Below are 22,579 nucleotides of genomic sequence, written 5' to 3'. Positions count from 1 at the left end.
AGAAACGTAATTCAATATATTAAATTGTGGCTATGCCGTATCAAAAATAATCCAAAATCATCATAATGTCATCTGCTCTGTAGTTTTGAAGTTACAAAGGCATACATTGTTCTCAGTGCATTCAGTGGCCTTCAGCTTTTGAGCTTTCTCAGGTGCTGTAAGGCTGGTGCAGTCCTCACTCAGAAGAACTAGGTCACATCTGCCAGATCCCATATAGGGCACCTTTCCGTTTGGGTATCCAGCTCTGGCCATATGTCTTCTCTGCCTGCCGGTCTTGCCAGTTGGCTATTTCTCTGCATTCTCACTCCATCATCTTAGGCAGGTGACCTCACTAAGACAACTCTAGTCTTGTAGCACACCTGCAAACTTTAGTAAACAGCTGATTCAGCTCAAGTAGGACTTAATTATTAGCTAATGACACCTCAGATGTAAGAAAATACAAGCCGGTGCATTACACTGATATCAAAACCATATCCACCACCATATTGGTGGATAATTATGGCAAAAATGATTGTCATCTGACACAAGTTTAGACTTGGTCATAACTTAGACTGATTTTCGATGGCGTATTTATTGTACTCAAGAATGTTTAGGTGATGCTGGGCTCTAATAGGTCTGCATTTTATTGGTTTAAATTGCTGTTGTCAGAAGAAAACCTTGTATCTCCAAAATGGTAACTTTACAGGAGAAGGAAAAAACCTACTCTACTTTTAATGCAAGTCAGTGGAACCAGAATTTTTTTCCAAGTCAGTTTGGCTCGTTTCTTTTGGTCCATTCTTCATGAAATTCACACACAATGTAAAGAGCAACAGACATTTTCAAATTATGTCAAAAACTAAAAAACGTCAAAAATGGAGATAAGAGGTTTTCTTCTGACAACAGCGAAATGCATTTGCATTACTGCCAAAGACATAAGTGCTATATTTCTGTGCTATTATGATCCAGGGGTGTTTAGTCCTAATTTATATGTTTTATAAATGTTTATGTACTGACACTGGTGGAAATTTGCGTGATTGTGGGTTATGGATGCACGGATACAGGAATATGGACTGATGCCAATGTTTTTCATGTGCATATCTGCCGATGCCGATACACAAACATTTATGAAAGGTAGAAATGGAAACAAAATTAGGTTTAAGGAGAATTATCTGTATTTATTTGAGTTATGGATGCAGTAAAATCTGTAAAATATGGATAATTTAGCATCATAGCCCTTCAGCGCCATTCTACTCTTCTAGTACACAATAAATACAATATGTAGTAACGACGCAATTAAATATCGGTTTGAAATACCAGTTCAATTCAGTCCACCTGCTTGTATATGCATAAGCATGTACAATTGTTTATAAGCAGTTATAGTTACTTGCCTTACACTTTATAAACAAGGTGTCACTTTTCATTGTAATGTCTGCTCATAAGAACATTGTTAAAATGAGTGCTGCTATGCACTGTAACACACTGTAGCACACTAAACACGCTTCTGGTATATAGTACGCAGATAGAGATGTACATTCAGGTAATCGCTTATTGGGCATATCCACCTCAGCCCCCTATAGCTATGGGAGACAGTGGAGAAGATTCTGTATGGAGAGAGAAAAGATTTTTGGTGGACCCATCACTGCTTCAAATTGTTATTAAAAAAAATGTTTTTACAAAAGCACACATTTTATGTGTAGTGTGTATTTGATACAGCTTGTTTATTTTTATCTAACTGGAAACCGCAATGCTAGAGGCCCTGGTTCTAGACTGCTTTGGCTGGCGGTGCAATAAAACATAACACAGGGCCTGTGTTAGTTGGCCTTTAGTTTGTCAGAATATGAAAGGCCAGGCCTGAATCCAATAGTGTGCCATTTTAACCATTCCTTTATAGACGTAGTGACATTTAAATCAATAGAGAAAGTGGAAACTGTGATAAGGATCCTACCAAAAGTATCTAAAGCTACTGTGAATGGCAGAATGATCTCAATTGAAAACATTTGTACGATTAGTTAATGTGTTAAGCCTTTAATGTCCTCAACAAGAAAAAACAATGGGATTTAATATTTTGTGTTTTTTAATTGTTTGAGACAATAATAAAAACAAACGCTTTTTTGACCCCACAATTTTTTTAAAATTCACATCTACCAAACACTCGAGATGGCACTTTGTGGCATATATAGTGACTCAAAATGTGCTGTACCCAGTGGTTAAGCAGAACATTAAAGGTTTTGAATTGGGACCATTTTTTGCTGGTCATTTGTAATAAACTGTTCACACAATGTAAACGGCACCTGGTGTTTTCAAACGATGTAAAAAACAGTTACAGGGTTTTGATGTAACAGTGATTATAGTGGCTTATCATTACAAAAAACAACAAAGGAGTGTGTGTATGAGGAGTGGAGGGAGAGTGCAGATGGGTAAGTTCCTGTCCTACACAGTTATCTGTAATGTTCTTTTTCCACGTCTTCAAAAGAACGTCCAAATTCACAAATCAAAACTGAAATCAACCTGAAATCGAAAACGGACCTTTCATAATATCATGGAACGTCATGATATCCCTCAAAATGTAATGCTCACCTCTTAAACTTCCCTACTGTTGTGTCGCGTCACTGCGCATCAGTGGGCAGGGAAAAACAATATTAACCAATAATATCATGTCTCACCTGCCTCCCCATAATGCCCACCAAGAACCTCACTGATACTGTGTTATACAGCTATAATTAACATCCTCTTTAAGGTTACTGCTAAAAGAAAACAGTTTTGAGCCTCCATTCTTTGAGCTATTGGGTGAATAGGTTGAACTATTGATACTATTACATTGATCTGCCCACCTCTGTTATGCCTATTGAATGAGTATCTCTGCACAGGAGCCCATTTAGCACAAACAACCAATACCACATCATTGAATAAAGGTTCCCCTTTAAAGCTTCACTTATTTATCAATAACATGCATAATACATTTGTCATTGATACTCAGATAAGGTCTCTACTATTTGGCCTTGTATACATATTCATGTTCAAGGCGCCCTTTTAACTTTCTTGTGTTATGGGTTTCAGGTTATTCCTGCATAACAACAGTGCAGTTTTGGCTATTTTAAATTCAGCTTGACATGATAGATTGTCCTCTGTGTTTCATATCATTGCTGTCCAAAAAAAGCACGTGTCTCCATTTGTGTTCATCTGCAGATGTGCTTTACGCTGTTTAAAAATGTCATGGTGAATTGGCCAATAGGGTTGTTGAAAATCACAAAATCTTTTACATTAACTTTCTTTAAAAATAAGAACTTTTTTATTTCTCCTTTGGGCAGCAATAATATTCACAAGTAAAATGGTGTTAATACCCAATTTATATTCATAGTGTTTAATGCACAAATGAGATATTTCTTATTAATATTACTCCACATTAGACATACCTTACTGTTCAAATTTGACATCACTTAAGATAAGAATAATTATATTTTTTGTTACTCTGTAATATATAATAATAACTTTCGAATAGGGACGTACAAGGCAGTAAATTGTGGTTTTAGACATTCTTAAATGTTCAGTATCTCAATTTTGGGAACAGCACTTTTAAATGTTAAACTATATTATGTATAGCTATTAAGAATATTTATATAAAGTGATGAATGAGTATAACTTATTACACTAATAAGGTAAAAATAGACCCATTTGGATTTCGGGTTGCCTGGTTGCTGTTTTAATCCTCATCTTCTATATTGTTTGAGTCTGTCTGAAACAGTAGCATAAATGGCCTCTTTGCCTTTCTCTCAGATGGAGCTGCTGTGGGGCTTGTGGGTGACCTCCACAAGTCCGACACCCTTAACTCGACGGGCTCGGGCGGGGGCCGCAGGAGGACTGGAGGAGCTAAGAAGCAGATGCAGGCCAACAAGTCCAAACTACGGGCCCCCAGAGCGCTATGCTGCCTGACCCTCAGCAACCCCATCCGCATGGCCGCCCTCGCCCTAGTGGAGTGGAAATATCCTTCACCCTGCGTGTGTGTGTGTGTGTGTGTGTGTGTGTGTGTGCAGTGCGTGTTGAAAGTTCGCTTTTCAAAATGTTTTTATTACAAATAAGCATATTTTATTTGTTGATTCAAAATAACCTTGTAACAAAATAGTAAAAATTAATCCGGTTTGTTTATCATGTATAAACATTTGTAACAGTTTTTGTAAAATATACACATATTTTATCCTCTTGTTGTGACCAGTGACAGGTCATGGTCAAGTGGGGACCCCTGTATAAACAAATGAATGTGCATTATTTTCTGCACACTACTTGTGTGTTAGAGGGATTTTAATGATTGTAAATGTGGTGGCAAGGTATGGGCAGCAGGACCTTTGTTTCAGTCATGTAGTCATTATGTATTCATGGGCAATTTGTTCATCTAAATTTTGCATGATCTGAGACCCCCCCAGAACCCCCTGCAGTCAGAGTCCCCTGGGCGCTGGGCCCACTAGCCCAACAGTAATCCGTCCCTTAAAGCGCCCATTAGCACAATCCTTTCAGGTGCTTGAACTACCTTTGGTCTGTGAAGAAAGTTGTCAAATTATCATTCAGGCAAAACCTTTTAATACCAAAGAAGACACTTGTTTATAAAGCCAAGTGATGCAAAATATACCAAGAGTAACAACTCTTATGCTACCAAAGAAACCTTTGCAGGAGTTTTATTCTTACTTAAATGAAAAGTCACAATTATTAAAAAAATTTATTTGGAAAAGAGTCCCAAACCTTTTTATTGACAGGCGGTGTATGCAGACCACATGTGTGTTTGTTTGAACGTTGGCAACAGCTGTTGACTTGGTAAGCTAATTAGGTCTGAGCAGACTTGACAATGCTAGCAAACTGATGTTCCTCTGCCTGTTACTGTACTTTGTATCCAGCAGCTTTTGCATTCTATCTTTTAGTGCATTCAGGCGAAATTCACCAAACGTCAGCTTATTCCAGGTTGTTCACATGCAGAACCCACTTGAATCCTTTCCTTTTCTGCGCCAGTAACTGTGTGTCCCTTAACCTCGTCTCTTAAGCCCTTTGATATATTTATCTTGTTAGCCATCTTTGCCAACTGTGTTGCCCTCGGTGTATCGAAGCCGTTTCCTGAAGATGATTCCAATGCCACCAATCACAATCTGGTAATGATGCTCCTTTACTCTCCATATTTGTTGCTAACCTCTCCTTCAAAACCTCCTGTTTAGCAGCACAGACATTACATAAAATTTGAAATATTACCAAAAAACCCTGCGGTAAAATATAATGATACACTGATGAATTAGATGTACAAGTTCTGATTCATTTCTACTTCATTAGCCTTTTTTAAAACCAAAGCTCACACCTTGTGGGCTAAATGAACACATGAAGCACACCAGCACATTTCAATATAAAATTGCACAGTTGCAATATAAGTAACATTTGCTCTTTAATGGGCTAAACTGGCATTTAAAATTCTTAAACGAAAAGTGATACATCAAATGTAAGAACTTGCCATTTAGCACAAATCATGCATAAATATGCTACAACATTTTGGCTTTCAAATACAGTTGCAGTGCACTAACACGGCTGTTATCTTAAAACTGCAACATAGCTAAGACATATGCATAAAATTCATAAATTACTGACCATGTGTTTGGAGCATTCTCACTGAACTCTGTAGTACATAGTTGTATGCAAAAGTTTGTGCACCGCTGGTCAAAATATATATTTTGTTGATTATTGAAGGAAAAATAAGTAAACAGTATTTCTCAGTATCACATTTTCTGCGGTTACATGTTGTGAAAAGGCAGTTACATAAGTATTATAAAGTAATTTACATGATATTTAGATGATGGATTCAACTAGATATAAGCAAATGTGACAAAGTCAGTCAAGAAATTGAAGCTAAAAGAATGTATTTGACAGCAGAACAGTGATCCAATACATACCAAAATTCACCATAAACTAGTTTGAGAAATGCAAGCTGAAGCTTTTGGAATGGCTCTCACAGTCACCTGATTGAACATCAGTGAAAACCTGTGGGTAGATTTTAAACTTGCCACGCATCCATGACGGACCAAGAATATCACAGAACTAGAAGCATTCTACAAAGAAGAGAAGGTTTATATAGTGTCCAAATATAATGTACACAGTGTCACCATTACTATATTTTTCTACTTTTATAAGTTACTAAAATATAAGGTAACTGTGCAGTATAAATATATAAATATATACATATATTTATATTTATTTATTTATACTTCACAGTTACCTTATATATATATATACCTTATATATATATATATATATATATATATATATATATATATATGCAAAACCAAAATGGTAAACTTACAGCAGAAGGAGAAAAACCTACTTTACTTTTAATGTAAGTCAATGGAACCAGACATTTTTCCAAGTCATTTTGGGCCATTTCTTTTGGTCCATTCATCATGAAATTTACAAACAATGTAAAGGACAACAGGCATTTTCACATTATATAAAAAACTGAAAAACACCAAAAATGGAGATACGAGGTTTTGTTCCGACAACAGCGATATATATATATAAATGCACACATCCTAATGAATTAGACTGAATATTTGTGATGTGCACTGGACTTATGTACTAATGTTTGAAACCTTGTTAGTCTAAGGTGAAGGTCTAATGTCACTAATGACATTACAGGGAGAAAGTGCTCTAAACAGGATCAAGACGTTCGCCATCTGTCCCACCCGGCACAGGCCACTCTTAGGTGCAGAAACTGTGTAAATCCTCAGCTCATGTGTTGAGTGTATTGATATCCTTGTATTTTCAGAGTGAGAAAAGAAAATGGTTCTTGTATTTTTTGCCTATGCCTTGCATTTTATTTAACACCTCTATATTGAGTCAAAGTCATCAGTAAACTGATCTCAGAAAAATGGAATAAATATGTTTATTTAAAGGTGAAAATATTTCCATTTGGGATACGTATTTCAGCACAGATCACTCTAGTCCATATTGGAGGATCAACTTACTGGATTTCAGTTCTGAAATGGATACGGCCAAGGGTGTGTCTCAGAGAGACACTCAGAGAATAAGGTTTTCTATTGTAAAATGTGTTTTAGTTCAGTGGAACTTTCATTGGTTGTAAAAACCAGTGAGCATGGACAGTTCACAGTGCTCAACAGCCTCCCCGTCCTGATTTCACTTCCCCGGGACCGTCTGGCAGAGGTAGCAAATTAGCACATTTTCATTTTTATCATGCATATCATTACAGTTAACTGTAAAACTTGCCACTGACTTTAAATCAGTTGTGCGCTAGTTTTGTTGTGTTTATTTACAAATATATTTGAGTTCACAAAAAGTCAGGCACATACATAAATATATATCTCCCTTTGACTTTTGAGGTTCCTTCCAGAGTTGTTGATTGACGGCCCTGACATATGATTTGTGTTAGTAATACTGTAAAAATTGTGACCAGAAACCAAGGGAAGTAAAATCAGAATGGGGATGTATGATTAAGACTCTGACACTGGTCATATTAGCGTTATTTTTGAGTTGCTTGCTGACTTATTCTATGCTCATTCATTCTAATTTATGCAAATTTAAAACGTCTAAACCATTACGGCTGTATGGTAATGTTTGGGCTAATGGAAACCTGTGTGATTTTGTGCAGACTGGAAAACTGAAAAACATTGTTATTTTTTCTAAGGAAATGACTTGGGGCTGTTTCTTTACCTGCGAGACGTAAGCATTGTAATTCTCTGTCGGACACTTATTGCTGATAATGTCCAACCGACAGTCTATCAATGTCCTTAGGATGATGTGCATTAACATTATAATGAGAGTATGAGTTACTCCTTCAGCCTTTAACACTAGCGCCTTAGTGACTGGGCCAACAGGGCAACAAGCTAATGAGCTCAGTGTGGTGAAGCAGGTGAGAGGGAGGGAGGGTGTGAGTGAGTGTCAGATAAAGAGAACAACTGTCAGCGTTTCTCTCACCTACACCCTACATCTAATTCACCTACAGTAAAATATGAGATGTCTGTCACTAACATTAGCGGTTTGTGCTTTAGCCCCAGAAATAATAGCCTAACGATATCCATCCATCCATCCATCCATCCATCATCTTCCACTAGTCCGGGGTTCGGGTCGCGGGGGCAGCATCCTAAGCAATGAAGCCCAGACCTCCCTTTCCCCAGCCACTTCCACCAGCTCTCCAAGGGGGATTCCGAGGCGCTCCCAGGCCAGCTGGGCGATATAGTCGTGCCAGCGTGTCCTGGGTCTTCCCCGGGGTCTCCTCCCAGGTGGACTCGCCTGTGACACCTCCCGAGGGAGGCGTCCAGGAGGCATCCTAACCAGATGCCCGAACCACCTCAGCTGGCTCCTCTCGACGTGAAGAAGCAGCGGCTCTACTCCGAGTCCCTCCCGGATGACTGAACTTCTCACCCTATCTCTAAGGGAGAGTCCAGACACCCTGCGGAGGAAACTCATTTCGGCCGCTTGTATTCGCGATCTTATTCTTTCGGTCATTACCCAAAGGTCATGACCATAGGTGAGGGTGGGAACGTAGATCGACCGGTAAATCGAGAGCCTTGCCTTATGGCTCAGCTCTTTCTTTACCACAACAGACCGGTAAAGAGCCCGCATCACTGCTGACCCAGCACCAATCCGCCTGTCAATCTCCCGCTCCCTTGTACCATCACTCGTGAACAAGACCCCGAGATACTTGACCTCCTCCACTTGCGAACCAAACTCCAGCTTTGTTTGTACAGGGCCTGAATGGCTCGTAGCAAAGAGCCATGTACCCCGTACTCCCGAAGCACCTCCCACAGAATACCCCGGGGAACACAGTCGAATGCCTTCTCCAGATCCACAAAACACATGTGGACTGGTTGGGCAAACTCCCATGAACCCTCCAGAATCCTGGAGAGGGTGAAGAGTTGGTCCAGTGTTCCACGACCAGGGCGGAACCAGCACTGTTCCTCCTGGATCCGAGGTTCGACTATAAGCCGGACTCTCTTCTCCAGTACCCATGCATAGACCTTGCCAGGGAGGCTGAGGAGTGTGATTCCCCTGTAGTTGGAACACACCCTCCGGTCCCCTTTTTTAAAAAGAGGCACCACCACCCCAGTCTGCCAATCCAGTGGCACCGCCCCCGATGTCCACGCAATGTTGAAAAGCCAAGACAGCCCCACAACATCCAGAGCCTTGAGGAACTCAGGGCGGATCTCATCCACCCCTGGAGCCTTGCCACCAAGGAGCTTCTTAACTACCTTAGCGACTTCGGCCTCAGTAATGGACAAGCCTATTCCCATGTCCCCAGACTCAGCCTCCTCACTGGAGAACGTGTCGGTGGGATTGAGAAGGTCCTCAAAGTATTCCTTCCACCGCCCAATGACGTCTTCAGTCGAAGTCAGCAGCACACCATCTCCACTATATACAGTGCTAGTGGCACACTGCTTTCCCCTTCTGAGTCGCCTGACGGTTTGCCAGAATCTTTTCGGAGCCGACTTAAAGTCAGTTTCCAAGGCCTCACCAAACTCCTCCCATACACGGGTTTTTGCCTTGGCAACAACTGAAGCCGCAGATCGCTTGGCCTGTCGATACCTGCCAGCTGCCTCTGGTGTCCCACAGGCCAACCATGCCCGGTAGGACTCCTTCTTCAGCTTGACGGCATCTCTCACCTGGGGTGTCCACCACTGGGTTCGAGGATTACCGCCCCGACAGGCACCAACTACCTTACGGCCACAGCTACAGTCAGCCACTTCAGCAATGGAGGAACGGAACATGGCCCATTCTGAGTCAATGTCCCCCACCTCCCCCGATATCTGGTCAAAGTTCTGACGGAGGTGTGAGTTGAAGATCAATCGGACAGGTTCTTCTGCTAGACGTTCCCAGCAAACCCTCACTATGCGTTTGGGCTTGCCTGGTCTGACCGGCATCTTCCCCCACCACCTGATCCAACTCACCACCAGGTGGTGATCAGTTGACAGCTCAGCTCCTCTCTTTACCCGAGTGTCCAAAACACATGGCCGCAAGTCTGATGACACGACTACAAAGTCAATCATTGAACTGCGGCCTAGGGTGTCCTGGTGCCATGTGCACTTATGGACATCCTTGTGTTCAAACATGGTGTTCATGATGGACAAACTGTGGTTTGCGCAGAAGTCCAAAAACTGAACACCACTCGGGTTCAGATCAGAGAGGCCATTCCTCCCAATCACACCCCTCCAGGTCTCACTGTCATTGCCCACGTGAGCGTTGAAGTCCCCCAGTAGGACAATAGAGTCTCCAGGAGGAGCACTTTCAAGCACCCTTCCCAAGGACTCTAAGAAGGCTGGGTACTCTGAACTGCTGTTCGGTGCATAAGCACAGACAACAGTCAGGACCCGTTCCCCAACCCGAAGGCGTAGGGAAGCTACCCTCTCATCCACCGGAGAAAACCCCAACATACAGGCACCGAGTCGAGGGGCTATGAGAAAGCCCACACCTGCCCGCCGCCTCTCACCATGGGCAACTCCAGAAAAGAATAAAGTCCAGCCCCTCTCAAGGAGATTGGACCCAGAGCCCAAGCTGTGTGTTGAGGTGAGCCCGACTATATCTAGCCTGTATCTCTCAACCTCGCGCACCAACTCAGGCTCCTTCCCCGCCAGTGAGGTAACGTTCCAAGTTCCAAAAGCCAGTTTCAGCAACCGAGGATCAGAACGCCAAGGCCCACACCTTCAGCCACTGCCCGATCCACAACGCACCAAACCCCTACTACTGCCCCTCCCATTGGTGGTGGGTCGATGGGAGGGGGTACTCATGTAACTCCTTCGGGCTGGGCCCGGCTGGGCACCATGAGTAAATGCCCAGCCACCAGACGCTCGCTGGCGAGCCCCTCCCCCAGGCCTGGCTCCAGGGTGGGGCTCCGGTAACCCTGTTCCGGGCAGGAGCCTAACGATATATGATATTAAAACTGTTGTCCTAAAATATATTATCAATTTAATGTGTCTAAACCATCAATTAACCGTTACATCTGTATGGTAATGTGTGGCTAAATTCCTCAGTTCTCTTCCTCAAAACAAGCCAAGACAAGTTCAGTGTCCAAAGTTTGTGTCTTTAGTTTCTACAGTCGGTTATTTAGATGATCAAGACTAGGAGAAAAGCACTACACACAATCACATAAGCATGTCTATTTAACAATGATGACCTACGCTTGTAAAAAAGATAGTTCTTCAAGGGTTCTTTAGTAAAGAAAATGGTTCTATATAGAACCACGAGCGCACCAAGAGCACTTTGCATGATTAAAGGGCTCTTTGCCTCATGAAAGTGTTCTTCAGATCGATTGGAAAATGTGCATTAATGTGCCATAGATTGTTCTATATAGAACCTTTTTTTAAATAGGGTTCTATATAGCACCAACAAGAGTTCTTCTATTGTTACAAACTTGACTTCATAGCAATAGAAGAATCCTTTTTGATGCCATGTAGATTTTCAAGAATGTTATGCACAGAACCATCTACAGCACATTCTTCATCAATCTAAAGAACTCTTTCACACTGCAAAGAAGCCATTAATTAGGCAAAGGGTTCTATAAGTGTTCATGGTTCTATTTAGAACCATTTTCTTTACTAAACAGCCCCTGAAGAACCATCTTTAGAGGGTAGAATTGTTCATAATGGTAGTGGACACATGCTTATGTCGACCTTTTTTCCCTGTACGTCTCTTCTTAGGAACAAGTGGAATACATCTTTCTGGTGATTTTCACTATTGAGACCTTCACAAAGATCCTGGCCTACGGTCTGGTCATGCACCCTAGTGCCTACATCCGCAGCGGTTGGAACTTACTGGATTTCGTCATCGTCATTGTCGGGTTTGTGTGATGCCCTCGATTCTACAGGGATGAATCATGGGGTGCATTCGAACAGCACCATTCGAAGACCCCATCTCCTCAGTAAAACTAATCTGAATAGTGCTATATGGTAAAGGAGGCTGAAAGAGCAAAAATACAACCCCATTAGGCATTTTCACAATATACTATGATATGTATTATAATATCTTATTTTTCTGAGGTTTACAAGCAAATTGCAACAGACAGAATGTTCCAGTAGAACAGTAATCTCACATTTAATGAACACCCGTGTCACTGTTCCCGGTGAACCTCAGTAGATGCTGTCTTTAGCCTGATAAACGCCAGTGAGTGCCTGAGTCAAGGAGTGACTGACTGACTGCTTGACTGAATGGCTAAGTAAGTGACTAAATGAGTGAGTGAATGGGTGGCTGAGTGAGTCATTTACTCAGTTGCACGATCACTCACTCACCCACTTAGTCACTTAGTTACTCCTTAATTCACTCGATCACAAGCCAAGCACCTGAGGTGCTCCACATCTTAAAAAGGCCAAGGAAAACAACGAGTACAGTCATTTTTAAACTGAATACTTATAGACATACAATTTAACTCAAGAAGACGAGGAAAAATTAAATAATCAGTGAAAATACTAAAAAAATAACATGGCAAAATGGGCTGATATCCGGTCAGTTACTTGTCACAGTGTACCTTAATCTTTATTTTACAGTTTTTCATGTTAGCAGCACTTACAATATCTATGATATCTATACTCAGAAAAGCATATTGTGCAGCTTATCAAGACAATATCATCACATTGCCCACATCCGCAGTGTGTGAAGGGTTTGTGCTGGGTGTATGTTTGTGTATGCAGGTTGTTCAGTGTGGTAGCAGAGATGGGGGAACACAAACCTGGTGATGCTCATCATGCAGCAGGTAAACCTGGAGGTCTGGACGTAAAAGCCCTCCGAGCCTTCAGAGTATTACGACCCCTCCGCCTCGTCTCCGGCGTGCCCAGTAAGTGTGTGTGTGGTGTGTATTAGCACTACAAGGAGCATCCAGGTGTCCCTAGATAGGGCAGGATCCTAGGTTTAACATTCGTATCAAATTCATTATTATCATATGAATCAAATGGGGCATGGTGTTGGAATTGCCCCAATCAAAGTCTTTGTTATGCAGGCCTGGGTGTTAAGTGTGTCATGGCACTTTTGAGGGTTTATTATTGTGACTGTATGTGTATCTTTGCGCATGTAGGTCTACAGATTGTGTTGAACTCTATTATGAAGGCGATGGTTCCTCTGCTGCACATCGGTCTGTTGGTCATGTTTGTCATCATCATTTACGCCATCATCGGCCTGGAGCTGTTCATTGGCAGGATGCACAAAACCTGCTTCTACGTTGGGACAGGTAACACACACACACACACACACACACAATAATATAAATAACAATAGTCTTACTTAATAAAGCACTTTAAATACAAACAGTACTGAGTGGTTTAAATGACAATGCAGTAAACAAAGAACATATAAAAACAATACAATTTAAATTAAATTTAATCAAATTATTTGTATTTGATGTTCAATCTGATGTCAATGTCAAAAGACAAAAAAAAAGAAAAACAAAATATTGTTTCTACAAAACACAACAATAACATCAATAACTTTTCATCAAGTTCAGAAAGAGGCTACATAAATATGAAACACAGCATAAAATAATTATTTTGCAAAAGAGGCAAATGAACAAATGTAGATTCCAAATTGTACACATACTAAAAATGATTTTGCTGTAGCATTGATGGACAGCATCTCTTGCCTAAATTGGGTGGATTACTGTTAATTATGAGTATTGGGGACCCAAATAAGTGGAACAGAACATCCCTATTGGACACCTAATTAATTGTGACAGGGTTAACCCGACTGATTGGCTGATTAGAGAGTATGAATCCCATAGAATGAATACAAATATATATGTAAATACATATATTAGTTCATATACACTTACCCATGCAAATCACTGAATTCAGATGTTCCAATCGCTTCTATGGCCACAGGTGTATAAAACCAGGCACCTAGGCATGCAGACTGCTTCTACAGACATTAGTGAAAGAATGGGTCAGTCTCAGGAGCTCAGTGAATTCTAGAGCAGTGGAGACGTGTTCTCTGGAGTGACGAATCACACTTCTCCATCTGGCAATCCGATGGATGAGTCTGGGTTTGGCAGTTGCCAGAATGGTACTTGTCTGACTGCATTGTGCCAAGTGTAAAGTTTGGTGGAGGGGAGGTTATGGTGTAGGGTTGTTTATCAGGAGTTGGGCTCGGCTCCTTAGTTCCAGTGTAAGGAACTCTTAACGCTTCAGCAGACCAAGAGATTTTGGACAATTTCATGCTCCCAACTTTGTGGGAACAGTTTGGGGACGGCCCCTTCCTGTTCCAACATGACTGTGCACCAGTGCGAAAAGCAGGTCCATAAAGACATGGATGAGAAGAACTTGACTGGCCTGCACAGAGTCCTGACCTCAACCCGACAGAACACCTTTGGGATGAATTAGAGCAGAGTCTGTGAGCCAGGCCTTCTCGTCCAACATCAGTGTCTGACCTCAAAAATGCGCTTCTGGAAGAACGGTCAAGGGTCAGGGTGGGCCGACATCATATTAAACCCTATGAATTAAGAATGTGATGTCACTCAAGTTCATATGCATGTGAAGGCAGACGATCGAATACTTTTGGAAATATAGTCTAAATAACCTAAAAGCACTTTGAAGGCAAACGTGTACTTTTTCTTCTGTAACTGCTAGAGTAGCAGGACTCTGTTTCATTGATTTTCAAAAACACACATACAGTGAACAACTACAATATACATGGTCAGCAAACCCCAAAAAAAGAAAATAAATAAATAAATGAATAAATAACAAACAAATAAGCTGGTCAAAACATTTATTATTGAAAGTCTTTAAAAATGTCTAGAAAGAGGGCTTAAGCACCTTTTTGAAGAACGTGTTGTTTTCTTTCATGTGTCCTGAAGAGCTGTATGTTGATGATGACCCCACACCGTGTGCATTTGCGGGTAATGGTCGTTTCTGTGTGGGAAACAATACTGAGTGCAGAGGAGGCTGGGAGGGCCCTAACGGCGGCATCACCAACTTCGACAACATCTTCTTCGCCATGCTTACTGTCTTCCAGTGCATCACTATGGAGGGGTGGACTGACGTTTTGTATTGGGTACAGAACCTCTGTTTACTCTTTCTCTCCTCTCTTGGTCAGTGCAGCACTGTGGCAGATCCTTGGTCAATTCTTGTATCAAATGAAGGCACTGCAGTACCCTACTAAAAATGCCAATGTTTTCATTTAAAGGGATAATTTGGTAAAATGAAATTTTTAACATTTACCCAAATGTAGCCAGTGAGTTTTGGTCACTTGGTGCAAAACACAGACAGTTAAATTCAGATAGAGTTGGTAACATGGTTTCTAACACTTTATAGTATAGCAACCTGGATTGCTGCAATATTTTTGGTCAGTTAAATTTGGGGTATATTTGTATTTAATCTGCTGTTTGCTCTCTTTCTTTCTGTTTTTCTCCCTCCAGATGAACGATGCAATTGGTTTTGAGCTGCCCTGGATTTATTTTGTGTCTCTGGTCATCTTTGGCTCCTTCTTTGTCCTGAACCTTGTATTGGGTGTGTTGAGCGGGTGAGAAGCTTCCATAGACATGATATCTCCATCTGACCATTTTGCAAAACTATGATTCAAATGCCTCTCAGCCAATCACAGTTGTCTCTAAACATTCCCTTCTTCATCAAGCAAAGGAAAAACTGCACGTTTCAAATGTGTGCTTCTGAATTTTCCTTTGCACGCTGAACTGAAATATAACGGGCACTACAGATGCTATCAGATTGTCTGAGATAAACATTTGAAGGATGTAGAAAGAAAGAATTTTTCAATCGATTGAACAGTCAGATTGGACTGAATTGAGGGGTGTGCTTTGAATTATATCCTTGCGTTTTTGTGTTCAGTGAATTCTCTAAGGAAAGAGAGAAGGCTGTGTGTCGTGGAGAGCTGCAGAAGGCTCAGGAGAAGCAGCAGATGGAGGAAGACATGGTGGGCTACATGGACTGGCTCATTGAGGCTGAGGACATGGATGAAGATGGCAATAAACGTGAGCCACCACACACATACATGCTTACTTGTTACCACTTTACCTACACTGTGTAAACTACAAGCCTAAATCATTACACACCCAACTGAAACTGTGTTAAATATTTATGGTCTCACTTCACTTCAACTACAAATTCATTTAAAGGTGCTGTGGTGGCAAAAAAAAAGATGATGAAGAAATATGGCTGGTATAAACACAATGAAGATGGAGGTACGGTGAAAGCTCTTCATTTTCAACTTTAGTAATATATAGAAAATGATTCTGTGGGGCAGATCTACCAACATTTAGTGCTATGTTATATAAATATCTATCTATCTATCCATATATATATATATATATATATATATATCATTATTTTGATATGTTGACATAATATTTCATCATTCATTCATCATCAGTAAGTTTCTGTTTGACTTTTGGATAAACAAAATCGTTTGAATGTGGATGTTGGATACAATCTTTTCACAGAATCGGATTCAGACTCAGAGTTTGAGGCTTTCCTGGATGATGACAATGGCTGCTGCGCTTCTATACAGTAACATACAATCACTTGTTATTTTATGTTTTATTAAAAGTTTTAAATCAATGTTCAGAAGCTTAAAATGTGTTTAATTAATATAAAGCAAATTTAGCTACATGAATAAAATGATTCTAATATGCTGGTCTTGTACAACTTTGCTCATATCAAACAGATTTTAGAATGCAAAAAAATTTGTGATGTGTCCAGAATGATGAACAGAGCTATATATGATTCTAAAATTACTGAGAAAAGCTGTTAATTCAAGATATGCATTAAATAACCTCCTGTTTTCCCAAGTATTTGAATTATTGTGAAACATATATTCTAAATATGTTTATCCTTTACAAGCTGGCCAGATTTAAATAATAATAATATGACAAGTGATTTCAAATTTGCTGTCAAAACAGAACCATGCATTTCCAAAATCTTGGATATCCTTTTAAGGAGAAGGATGAAAATTAAAAGTTACAATGTTGTTTAATTTAATTAAAATAATATTTTTGTGCCATTTCTATTGGTCCATTTAATCTTCACACAATGTAAATGACAGCTGCTATTTTTAGATTATGTAAAAAACAGAGATGGAGGGTTTGTACTGACAGTGACGATATGTAGGTTATTTGTTGTTGTTGTTGTTGTTTGGGAATGTTTTTTGCTGTAGCTATGCTATAATAGACCTGAAGGTTGACTGAGTCTTATCTTATTCTTTTATTTTAGGGCAAAGTTGATGGCTATAAGTTTCTGGTAAGTCAAACGTCTATACTCACACTTCAGTTTGTGAATGACACAATTTTGGTTGTGTGACATCATCATTTCCCACCTTCTGTTTTTACTGACTGTTTTTTTTTCTCGTTGTTCAGTGAGCAGCTGTACCATTTGAACCTGGTCTTTAGGAAAAACTGTCGGGTGGCGGTGAAGTCCAGCAATTTCTACTGGCTGGTGCTGCTGCTGGTGTTTCTCAACACAGCAGCGAGTGCATCAGAGCATTACGGCCAGCCACAGTGGCTCACTGATATACAGGGTTTGTGATGATTCATTAACCGACATGTTTACACACACACACATACACACACACACACACACACACACACACACACACACACACACACACAGACCAAACAGTAAACGTGGAGCTTCTGTTTGGAGTTCCATGGTAGTGTTATGTATAAAAAAAGCCAAATTTACTTTTTAAAGATTTCGAAATCTGTTCTGTTTTCCTCAGAACGTGCTAATAAGATCCTGCTGGCATTGTTTACCATGGAGATGCTGATGAAGTTGTACAGCTTTGGCTTCCAGATCTACTTCACAGCTCTGTTTAATCGCTTTGACTGCTTCGTGGTCTGTGGTGGAATTCTAGAGACAGTGCTGGTGGAGATGGATGTGATCCCACCCATTGGCATCTCTGTGCTGCGCTGCGTCCGCCTGCTCCGAATCTTCAAAGTCACCCGGTAAGACGGGGATCTTTTCTTTAGCATAATATGATCACAATCGATTTATTGTTCTTTGGCTGGGTTTCCTGCCAATGGAGAATATTTTATAGTCATGCAATTAAAAACAGCTCATTTGCATTTGATTTGATTTAAAGCCATAGTTCAATGAGAAATCCAATTTCAACAGCGTTTTGCTTTGCTGTAAAGGCAAGCCATCAGCCAAGACTCATTTAGTGTCTGAAGTTTGCTTCTTTACTTTTGACACAGTCTGACATTGTATTTTCTATACTGACAAAATTCACATTTACAGATGGCTTCTAATGCTGTTTTATATATTAAGTTTTAGGGGAGGTATGGGAATTCTGGGCACATGCTGATATGCAATATTTTTTTTTTTATCATATTTAATCATATCTAGTTCCATTCACTAGTTAGGACTCCCTCAATCACACCACACCACCAGTGCTAGGAGGGCATAGGCTAGCACAGGCTTCCTCTGAGACCTGTGCAGCCCCACCACATCTTTTCAAACTGTCGCTTTCACAACATCATTGGGCGCCCTAATGCACTCAGAGGAAAGCACCAACCTCCACTTCTGTTACATCAGCCAACGGACACCTGCGCTGACTAGCATCACGCGCCCTCTCTCTCTGTCCCTCTCTCATAGTCACTGGGCCGCTCTGTCAGATCTGGTCACTTCTCTGCTGAACTCAATGAAGGCCATCTGCTCTCTGCTACTGCTGCTCTTCCTCTTCCTCATCATCTTTGCTTTGCTGGGCATGCAGCTGTTCGGAGGCAAGTTCAACTTCGACGAGACTCAGATGAAGAGGAGCACCTTCGACACCTTTCCCTCTGCCCTGCTCACCTGCTTCCAGGTAACCAGCTCTGTTGCCAGGCTATCACAAATGTCCCTAGAAGTTGTCTTTAGAACTTGCTTGCTGTTTTAATCTCATCCAATCACCACAACGTCTCTGCATTGTGAATTCCATATAAATGTAATAGCCATGGACATAATTATGATTATGAATTTCATAACCCTGGGGTCGAGTTGTTACTGTCTTTTCTGTGCATTCAGTTTACAGTTCAGAATGATTCCAATTTAAATTATACAATCATGACATAAATTACAGAGGTAGTTACATAATGAATTGCGTTTATATTTGATTTACATCCTGTGTCAACAGGGTTGATGGAAATGATTGTTGTCTGTGCAAAACAAGACAACTTTTTCTTTTTTTCTGTTTCAATTAAAACATAAATTGAACGCATCAGTTAAAATGTTACAGTCTGTACAGTTTTAGATTTAAAGTGACGGCTGTGAATTTCTTGCCGTAGATTCTGACTGGAGAGGACTGGAACTCAGTGATGTATGACGGAATCATGGCATACGGTGGGCCCATTTTTCCCAACATGATCGTTTGCATCTACTTTGTAATTCTCTTCGTATGTGGTAACTGTATCCTTTTGAGAGATGTTGGAGTGGGTAAATAGTCAGCTCCTGAGTCTAGTACAGTAGGTTAAGATTAGCCTGTTCAAATTCAGTGCAGCTAAAGGAAGATGCAGTGAAATGCTCCAAAATAGCAATAATTGCTAGTGTTAGTTTGTAACCCACTAACTGACATGATTGTCATACTTAATGTTTAAGATGAGGCAACAGAGAAGAAAATAACATCTCATTTAAATATAATAAGGTTAAAATCTTTCATTTTTATATTCACTCGCTCACAGCGAGGAGGGCCTGGGTTCGATTCCCCAGCCAGGTGACCAGGGTCCTCTCTGTGTGGAGTCTGCATGTTCTCCCTGTGTCTGCGTGGGTTTCCTCCGGGTTCTCCGGTTTCCTCCCACAGTCCTAAGACATGCAGTCAGGCCAATTGGACGTGCTAAATTGGCCCTAGGTGTGAGTGTGTGAGTGACTGTCTGTGTCTGTCTGTCTGCCCTGCGATGGACTGGCAACCTGTCCAGGGTGTATCCTGCCTTCCGCCTGACGGAGAAGCGGCTTAGAAAATGGATGGATGAGTGGATGGATTTTTAATTGTTATATGTTTATACAGGATTCAGTTAGAGCAGAAATTAGTACTAGTCATTGTGGGAATATTAATGCAACTTAATATTTAAATCGACAAAACTGACAACTGATTTTTAAGTCATGCCCTTTAATTGCACTTTTGCCAGACATCCTGCTGAATGTCTTTTTGGCTATCGCAGTGGACAACTTGGCTGGAAGTGGCAGCAAAAAGAAAAAACAGTAAACGCCTTCCCACATAATAATCTATAAAAAAATCTAAATAATGCATAGTCTGTGACAAAACTACTGTACTCTTTGCACCACATAAAGACATTCTTAGTTTTCTTCAGTATTTTGAAGTTTTTACACAACTTTATTCAGCATCATCATTTAATTATTTAATTAATTATTTATTCATAAAAAAATTATTACTTGTTCATTATAAATAGGTTTAGCAGTTGAGTGACAAAAAGACAGTTTCAGAATTAAATGGATCTGTTCTAAAGGGAGGTGAAGCCAGAAGAGGAGGAGTGGGAGGACGATGAAGACAGAGAGGAAGATGAAGCTGGAGTAAGATCTTCTATTCTTGTGTTTCTACTGCCATGTCTGCTATCAGCTGCAGATGGTCTTATTTTGTGTTTTCTGTTTCGTTTTCTCCTCTTTGCTCCTCTTTTTCCTTCTCTCCAGAATGAGGCGGATGACTGGGAGGAGAATGAAGAGTTGAGAGCGATTGAGGGTCTAGAGGGTAAACTCTAGGTGTAGATGTAAATGACAGTTGACGTTTGGTGCTTCAGTATAGAACAGCATAAAGTTGATGTTTCTTGTGTACTAAAAGAGATGCTATAGTCTTAGTGCTGGCCCCAGGACTAAAATAGTCTGAAATGTAATTGTCAGTGACGAACATCTGAAGCTGACAGTTCATTAGAATTCCTATGGCAAACACTCTTATTTTCCCTTTTCACTTTTAAGGTAGCGTTCCAATGAAAGTGGAAAGCTTTCAACCTAAAGAGAAAATCGTCCCCATTCCTGATGGCAGCTCCTTTTTCATCCTTGGGAAGAAAAACTGGTAAGTGATCAAATCTTAACATATGAATATGAACATAACTATGAATTAGTTCGCTATGGCTGACCTTGAATTTGACCATTCCCTTGATTTCATGTGTGTCCAGCCTCCGAGTGGCCTGTCACAACCTCATTTATCATCCTTACTTCACCAACTTCATCCTCATCTTCATCATCCTTAGTAGTTTCTCTCTGGCTGCAGAAGACCCCATCAAAACTCATTCTGTCCGCAATGTCGTAAGTCAGCGAGAGCTTGTACAGGACAAGGATCATGTTTTGAAGAGCTGATAGTCTTATAGCTGAACTCCTCCAGGATGTTCCATCATTTCAAAATCTCTGCGTAATTCAGTCAGTGACATGTAAACAGTCAGTGTTTAAATGTTAAATGCTACATTGTTTTAAAAACTTATTGATGTAATTTGAAACATATTTTCATTGTAGTGGTGGTCATAGGAACCAGAGGTCATGAAATCTGATATGAATAATAGCAAATAGTGAAATTTTATTTAATATCTAACTTCACCAATGAGCTTGCAGTGTCTTTTGAATTGTTATATGTAATGTTGATTATAGAAAAATAGTGGTAAATCTAGAAAAAAGGTTTTCTTTGTGGACTTCCTTGCTTTTAAACACCCTGCATGTACTTCCCTGCCATGAATGAATTTAAATGAATTTGGTCTAAATACATTTTTCACTGTACTGTCTCTTAAAAGACTGTGAAATCTTGAAAGTAAAAGTTAATAAAATGACTTCCTCCTTCTGTCATTCTATGTGCGTCTAGATGCTGGGCTATGCTGATTATGTCTTCACCACTGTCTTCACCATTGAGATCATATTGAAGGTAAACCTTCTGACTGAACGCTCAATGTCGTTAGAGTTGTCTGAGCAACAGTGCACATAATATTTTGAAAAGAGTAAATCTGTCTTAAGATTTTTAGGAATTTTTAGAGTTTTGAAAATATTAAATACACAATAAATATTATATACACAATATTAATGTATGAACTGTTTTTTGTGTGTTTGTCTGTATGATTGCAGATGACGGTATATGGAGCTTTCCTTCATCCTGGCTCTTTCTGCCGAAATGCCTTCAATCTATTAGATCTACTGGTCGTCAGTGTGTCCCTGATATCTTTCTTCCTGCAGTAAGTGCTACATGTTCATCCATGCACTGTTAGTGTATCCAGTCATCTATACATTCAGGATCACTTTATTCAACTATCCATCCATTCAGAATCTGCATATCCAAATATTCATTCATTCAGTGTCAGTATATCCAACTCTCCATCCATTTGGCTTCAGCATATCCAACCATCCATCCTTTCAGCATCAGTAAATCCAACTATTCATCTATTTAGCATCAGTATATGCAAATATCCATCCATTCATTGTCAGTATATCCAAATATCCATCCATTTAGCATCAGTATATCTAACTATCCATCCATTTAGCTTCAGTATATCCAATAATCCATCTATTAAGCTTCACTATATCCAACTATTGATCCATTCAGCATCACTGTATCCAAATATCCATCCATTTAATATCATTATATCCAACTATCAATTCATTCAGCGTCAGTATCTTCAACTGTCTATCCATTCAACATCAGTATTTCCAACTAGCCATCCATTTAGCATCACTTT

General features: G+C 40.2%; 1 protein-coding gene across 2 annotated transcripts in view; it reads left to right on the top strand.

The window, feature by feature from the left end:
• cacna1fa (calcium channel, voltage-dependent, L type, alpha 1F subunit a) overlaps positions 1 to 22,579 on the top strand; it is a 42,403-nt gene that overhangs the window by 929 nt on the left and 18,895 nt on the right. For both annotated transcript variants that reach the window (XM_037536201.1, XM_037536200.1), the window contains exons 2-23: positions 3,754 to 3,958; positions 5,006 to 5,111; positions 11,649 to 11,788; positions 12,636 to 12,778; positions 13,016 to 13,168; positions 14,786 to 14,982; positions 15,347 to 15,450; positions 15,774 to 15,916; positions 16,061 to 16,126; positions 16,385 to 16,451; positions 17,154 to 17,180; positions 17,297 to 17,457; positions 17,659 to 17,884; positions 18,534 to 18,741; positions 19,202 to 19,322; positions 20,039 to 20,111; positions 20,378 to 20,441; positions 20,559 to 20,616; positions 20,841 to 20,937; positions 21,041 to 21,170; positions 21,715 to 21,774; positions 21,972 to 22,078. In XM_037536201.1, the coding sequence (XP_037392098.1) occupies positions 3,754 to 3,958; positions 5,006 to 5,111; positions 11,649 to 11,788; positions 12,636 to 12,778; positions 13,016 to 13,168; positions 14,786 to 14,982; positions 15,347 to 15,450; positions 15,774 to 15,916; positions 16,061 to 16,126; positions 16,385 to 16,451; positions 17,154 to 17,180; positions 17,297 to 17,457; positions 17,659 to 17,884; positions 18,534 to 18,741; positions 19,202 to 19,322; positions 20,039 to 20,111; positions 20,378 to 20,441; positions 20,559 to 20,616; positions 20,841 to 20,937; positions 21,041 to 21,170; positions 21,715 to 21,774; positions 21,972 to 22,078 (2,656 nt within the window). The remainder of the gene's footprint in view (positions 1 to 3,753; positions 3,959 to 5,005; positions 5,112 to 11,648; positions 11,789 to 12,635; positions 12,779 to 13,015; positions 13,169 to 14,785; positions 14,983 to 15,346; positions 15,451 to 15,773; positions 15,917 to 16,060; positions 16,127 to 16,384; positions 16,452 to 17,153; positions 17,181 to 17,296; positions 17,458 to 17,658; positions 17,885 to 18,533; positions 18,742 to 19,201; positions 19,323 to 20,038; positions 20,112 to 20,377; positions 20,442 to 20,558; positions 20,617 to 20,840; positions 20,938 to 21,040; positions 21,171 to 21,714; positions 21,775 to 21,971; positions 22,079 to 22,579) is intronic.

Source organism: Pygocentrus nattereri, chromosome 29, assembly GCF_015220715.1.
Source record: "Pygocentrus nattereri isolate fPygNat1 chromosome 29, fPygNat1.pri, whole genome shotgun sequence".
Classification (NCBI taxonomy): domain Eukaryota; kingdom Metazoa; phylum Chordata; class Actinopteri; order Characiformes; family Serrasalmidae; genus Pygocentrus; species Pygocentrus nattereri.
This window is presented reverse-complemented; position numbering and strand designations above follow the sequence as displayed.